This window comes from Mchenga conophoros, linkage group LG1 (genome assembly GCF_057382185.1).
Source record: "Mchenga conophoros isolate Kocher_MC1m ecotype Shallow Benthic linkage group LG1, M_conophoros_male_GT1.1, whole genome shotgun sequence".
In the NCBI taxonomy this organism is placed as follows: domain Eukaryota; kingdom Metazoa; phylum Chordata; class Actinopteri; order Cichliformes; family Cichlidae; genus Mchenga; species Mchenga conophoros.
Window position 1 is genome coordinate 3,931,351 of NC_140526.1, and position 6,032 is coordinate 3,937,382.

The 6,032-nt window shown below is 43.6% G+C and overlaps 1 protein-coding gene across 1 annotated transcript; it reads left to right on the top strand.

Annotated features, from left to right (window-relative positions):
- Window positions 1-269: 269 nt before the first annotated feature.
- On the top strand, window positions 270-2,154 carry LOC146582756 (chymotrypsin A-like). Its single transcript, XM_085286702.1, has 7 exons — window positions 270-378; window positions 512-615; window positions 703-782; window positions 966-1,044; window positions 1,130-1,310; window positions 1,540-1,673; window positions 1,921-2,154. Exons 1-7 carry the CDS (start codon window positions 327-329, stop codon window positions 2,080-2,082), a joined length of 792 nt encoding a protein of 263 aa, XP_085142828.1. The 5' UTR covers window positions 270-326; the 3' UTR covers window positions 2,083-2,154.
- The last annotated feature ends 3,878 nt before the right edge of the window (window positions 2,155-6,032 follow it).

The following is a 6,032-nucleotide window of genomic DNA, read 5'->3' on the forward strand; positions in this document are numbered from 1 at the left end:
AGTGATGGACAAGCAGAGGAAGACAGTTGTAGTGACAGACAAAGCAATACTGAATGACAGCACCATCAGAAAGAGGTAACACGAAAAGCTGGAGAAGCACTGAAGGCTGAGAGAAGAATTCAAGAAGACCTCAAGATGGTTCACATGTAAAAGTCTTAGTCCCTCACATTGGAAAATCAAACTTTGCAGCTTGTCAGCATCACCTGCTAAAACTCCCACTGTCCACTGATAAGATGTTGCCTATAACAGCCCTGGTTCCATCCAATCACACCATATCCCTGTTGTATAAAAGCTCCTCCAATAGGTTGCCCTGACATGATCTAGCCATGGCCTTCCTGTGGATCCTCTCCTGTCTCGCCTTCATTGGCACCGCCTACGGTGAGACAAACTCTTTAAGGTTATAGCTCATTGGGTGAAACATGTTGTTTAATTTTACAGTTAGTGCCAATGTGACAGTTACATAAATTTTATTTTCATTAATGGCATAATCCTGATGTTCTGATGTCACCAGGGTGCGGAGTTCCCGCCATCCGTCCTGTCATCACCGGTTACGCCCGCATTGTGAACGGTGAGGAGGCAGTGCCTCACTCCTGGCCCTGGCAGGTGTCCCTCCAGGTAAATGAAGAAACAAAGACGCTGTCACAGCTCACCACACAATCAGATGGAAATGTCTAACCGTTGATGTTCATTTTGCTGTAACAGGACTACACCGGCTTCCATTTCTGTGGTGGTTCTCTCATCAATGAGAACTGGGTGGTGACAGCTGCTCACTGCACCATCAGGTAACTTTAAGCTGGTTTTGACTGAAAACTCCAATTAAGACGTAGAGTCATGTTTGATGAGGAGAATCCTTGTTTAGAGGGCATTGCTGTGTATCTGGGGTAGAATAAAACTAAGTAAAAACAGTTTTCAGGTAATGTGGTGATCTCAGAAATGCCCACATGCTTCTGTTCTTTTCTGTGCAGGACCTCCGACCGTGTGATCCTCGGAGAGCACGACCGTTCCTCCAATGCCGAGAACATCCAGACCCTGGCTCCCGGCAAGGTGGGTGAAACACTGCATCAGCTTTCATCGCATAGCTACATGTCAGGGTTTGTTGGCCGCTCATAACGATGTCACTTCCCAACAGGTGTTCAGGCACCCCAACTACAACAGTTACACCATCAACAACGACATCACACTCATCAAGCTGGCCACCCCTGCCCAACTGGGCACACGTGTTTCCCCAGTTTGTGTGGCCGAGACTTCCGACAACTTCCCCGGAGGCTTGAAGTGTGTGACCACTGGCTGGGGTCTGACCCGCTACAACGGTAAGAGCTCACCCACCTGTTATTCTTTGTTATTATGTCCTCGTAGACACTGATCGGTTAAACAATTATTAGATAGGGATTCATTCCAAACAATCACATATACCGTAAGTGGGTTTGGACTGTAATGAGACCACCAGGTGGAGCTTTAACAGTTGTGCTAAAACACGAGGAATGATAGAGCATGATAAAAAAGTCTCTAATGTCTGATGTGTTTGTGTGTGTGTTGCAGCTGCCAACACACCACCCCGTCTGCAGCAGGCTGCCCTGCCCCTGCTGACCAACACTAACTGCCAGTCTTACTGGGGCAGCCAAGTCACTGATCTGATGATCTGCGCTGGAGCCTCTGGAGTCTCCTCCTGCATGGTGAGTGGGACCTCCATCAATTACAATTACAATTTGAGCCCTGGTTGCTAAAGTCTGCATGCCAAATATCCTTCGGCAACATACAAAGCTGCGCTCCGATGCATCAAAAGAGCATTGACAAAAGGGTGTGGCCGAATGGGTGAATGAGGCAAGTTGTGTAAAGTGCTTTGAGTGCTCAGATAATGTAGAAAACCAGTCCATTTACCATTTAGCTTTTTATAATGTCTTATTTATTCTTATTTCTCAGGGTGACTCTGGTGGTCCTCTGGTCTGTGAGAAATCTGGAGCCTGGACTCTGGTTGGTATTGTGTCCTGGGGAAGCTCAACTTGCTCTACCTCCACTCCTGCAGTCTATGCCCGTGTCACCAAGCTGCGTGCCTGGATCGACCAGACCATCGCTGCCAACTGAGCATGTCACATATGAGAGGTTTCAGCACCAAGCTAGTCCTCAATAAAACACAGAAAATCTGAAAAACTCTGACCTACTCGTGAAGGTGTCATTTTCTCCTGTTATTCATTTTCATTTGAGACATCGAGCATTTGGTGAATGAAATGTGTTGAACTCGAGAAGAGTTTTGTCACGTTGGACTTGTCTGGTGTTCCTCAGTGCCAGAATCAGGTTGGCCTAGCCATACATAAATCCTGGAAGCAGCGAATAACAAATAGTCTGGCTCAGTTTAAAATGCACCTAAGTCATTAGTAGTGATAATTCTAACCCTTTGTGTTCAGGAGAAAAGCAAAACTTTTTTATGGTCTTTGTCCTTCTTAATTCAGTGATTCACGTATAAATACATCTTCGGGTTACACTGAGCAGATTACACACACTGTTGGGTTATTTTTCTTTTTGAGAAAAGACAAATAAACTCAAAGTATACGTTTTCAAAATGTATTACACAGTTAGTTAATGTAATTAGTTAATTACAAGTTTCAAGTTAATTTTACAAGGCGCCACAGACCTCCTTCTGTCCAGACATAGAAAGGCCACTGCACACAAGCAGCAAGCACTTTTATTATGAGACACACAAACAGAATTCTAATATGACTGGTTAAAAAGTTGAGGCGTAGCCACTGTTTAGACTTGGCTTCTCCCTTATTTGCGACGTAGTCCAGCCCTTGGCTCATCTTACATCTCCAGGAGTGGACATCTCCCTGTGAGGAAAGGAAAGACAACTCCTCCCTACCTATTCCAACATGTCCTCATCAGTTATTTATGACAGCACATTTAATGCAACACGGAACAAAAACATCACAGATCGTATTTGCTGTGCAAGTTTCTGCCTTCGCTTCTAATCACAGCAGCTTGTTATCAGGTGCCTCTTGGGGGGCACACGGGGCCAACTCGGCGGTGGTAGCAGGTTTTTATTATATAAACTGTTATATAAAAACCAGCGTTATCAGGAAATGTTCAGACAAGAGAGGGTTTTCAGGAAACACCACTAAATGTTCAGTTTCTATACTATATGTTAGAAGAAGATGTTAAAATCACCCACATTGATTATTGTATCTGAGCTGAGCACTAAATCAGATGAAAAGTCTGAGAAGTCAGACAGAAACTCTGAGTAAGGCCGAGGTGGACGATAGATAATCACAGACTGGTTTCTGAGTTTTCCAGCTGGGGTGGACAGGGCTGAGCATCAGACTTTCAAATGAATTGAATGTCTGTCTTGGTCTTTGGTTGATTAATAAGCTGGTCAGGAATATTGCTGCCACCTCTGTGCTTTGAGGTTTATGACAGTTAGTATGACTCGTGGGGGGGTTTATTCATTTAAACTAACATAATCATCCTGCTGTAACCAGGTTTCTGTAAGGCAGAGTTCATTGATTTGTTGATCAATTATTAAGTGGCTCATCACTGATTGAAGAAAATAAGAACAACCCCAGGTTCTCTTCAGCACTGTGGCCAGGCTGACAAACAGTCAGAGCTCTGTTGAGCCAACCATCCCTTTAACGTTAACTAGTAATGACTTCATGAACTTCTTCACAAATAAAATTTTAGTCATTAGAGAAAAAATTACCAATAACCATCCCACAGATGTCATATTATCTACAGCTACTCTTAGTACCATTGATATTCATTTAGACTCTTTTTCTCCAATTGATCTTTCTGAGTTAACTTCAATAATTACTTCCTCCAAACCATCAACGTGTCTTTTAGACCCCATTCCTACAAAACTGCTCAAAGAAGTCCTGCCATTAATTAATTCTTCGATCTTAAATATGATCAACCTATCTCTAATAATCAGTTATGTACCACAGGCCTTCAAGCTGGCTGTAGTTAAACCTTTACTCAAAAAGCATCTCTAGACCCAGCAGTCTTAGCTAATTATAGGCCAATCTCCAACCTTCCTTTCATATCAAACATCCTTGAAAGAGTAGTTGTCAAACAGCTAACAGATCATCTTCAGAGGAATGGTTTATTTGAAGAGTTTCAGTCAGGTTTCAGAGCTCAGCACAGCACAGAAACAGCTTTAGTGAAGGTTACAAATGATCTTCTTATGGCCTCTGACAGTGGACTCATCTCTGTGCTTGTCCTGCTAGACCTCAGTGCAGCGTTCGATACTGTCGACCATAATATCCTATTAGAGCGATTAGAACATGCTGTAGGTATTACAGGTACTGCACTGCAGTGGTTTGTATCATATCTATCTAATAGACTCCAGTTTGTTCATGTAAATGGAGAGTCCTCTTCACACACTGAGGTTAATTATGGAGTTCCACAGGGTTCAGTGCTAGGACCAATTCTGTTTACATTATACATGCTTCCCTTAGGCAGCATCATTAGAAGACATAGCATACATTTACACTGCTATGCAGATGACACCCAGCTCTATCTGTCCATGAAGCCAGATAACACACACCAATGAGTTAAACTGCAGGAATGTCTTAAAGACATAAAGACCTGGATGGCCGCTAACTTTCTGCTTCTTAATTCAGATCAAACTGAGGTTATTGTACTCGGCCCTGAAAAGCTTAGAAATATGGTATCTAACCAGATTCTTACTCTGGATGGCATTACCTTGGCCTCCAGTAACGCTGTGAGGAACCTTGGAGTCATTTTTGACCAGGACATGTCCTTCAACGCACATATTAAACAAGTATGTAAGACTTGCATATGAGAGCAGGAAGGTGGGAATGGATGTTTGTATCTGTGTGTGCCTGTTTGTTTGTGTCTATATGTCAGGTTGGGTATCAGACGCCACCTCTCTGGGGACATCTCAGGCCCTCCATGGAGGCCTATCTCCCCCCACCACTCCCCCTGCCAGTGGCAGACGCCCTCAGACATCAGTGCATTGGTGGTTCTTTGTGTCCGGGGATGGGCGTCCAGGTACGCACCAGCTCACTCCCGGTGGCTGCTTGTCTTCCTTGGTCTCCTTTGCTCTTTGGGCCTCTGGATGTCTGGAGCCTGGATCTCCTCCATACCTGCTTCATGCCCTGGAGGACGGGGCTGTGGCCCCCCACACCCTCTAGCAGATCATTACATGAAGGAACCTTTTAAATACAAGCACGCTCATGCTCACAGGTGTACACACGGGTGCTCACACACAAACTACACCCTTTTTGGCTCCTACCTCAAAGCACACTGTGCACTGTCGATCTTATGTGCTGCACAATAATGTCTAATATTTAGTATTTACTGTTATATTCCCATATATCATCATGATGTTGTTTATTGTATTGCTCTCTTTTTCTTTGCTTGTTTTCTCTTTTTTCTTTCTCAACAGGTGATCCAGGTGATTGATATCTGTATTTTTTGTCTGTTTGTTTTGTTGGTTTTTGCCCTTTATCACCATTCCTCTTCCCTGCTCTTTTTCTTTCCCTCTTTCTTTCTCCCTTTTCTTTTCCCCAGTCAAGTCTGTCCCGTGTTCAGTAAATGAAAATAAAATAAACAATTAAAAAAAAGAAGACTGCTTTCTTCCATTTGTGCAACATCTCTAAAGTTAGAAATATCCTGTCTCAGAGTGATGCTGAAAAACTAGTTCATGCATTTATTACTTCCAGGCTGGACGACTGTAATTCATTATTATCAGGAAGTCCTAAAAGCTCAATGAAAAGCCTTCAGCTAATCCAAAATGCTGCAGCAAGAGTCCTGACAGGGACTAGAAAGAGAGAGAATATTTCTCCTGTTTTGGCTTCCTGTTAAATCCAGAATTCAAAATCCTGCTCCTCACATACAAGGTCTTAAATAATCAGGCCCCATCTTATCGTAATGACCTTGTAGTACCATATCACCCTATTAGAGCACTTCGCTCTCACACTGCAGGCCTACTTGTTGTTCCTAGAGTATTTACAAGTAGAATGGGAGGGAGAGCCTTCAGTTTTCAGGCCCCTTCAGGCTGCAATAGACGTAGGCTGCCGGGG

What these genes read in the sequence shown, in the direction of transcription:
- LOC146582756 (XM_085286702.1), top strand. Translation starts at nt 327, where the DNA reads ATGGCCTTCCTGTGGATCCTCTCCTGTCTCGCCTTCATTGGCACCGCC. An exon ending in GGGTCTGACCCGCTACAACG is followed by an intron (nt 1,311 to 1,539) that starts GTAAGAGCTCAC and finishes TGTGTGTTGCAG; the next exon opens with CTGCCAACACACCACCCCGT. An exon ending in CTGGAGTCTCCTCCTGCATG is followed by an intron (nt 1,674 to 1,920) that starts GTGAGTGGGACC and finishes CTTATTTCTCAG; the next exon opens with GGTGACTCTGGTGGTCCTCT.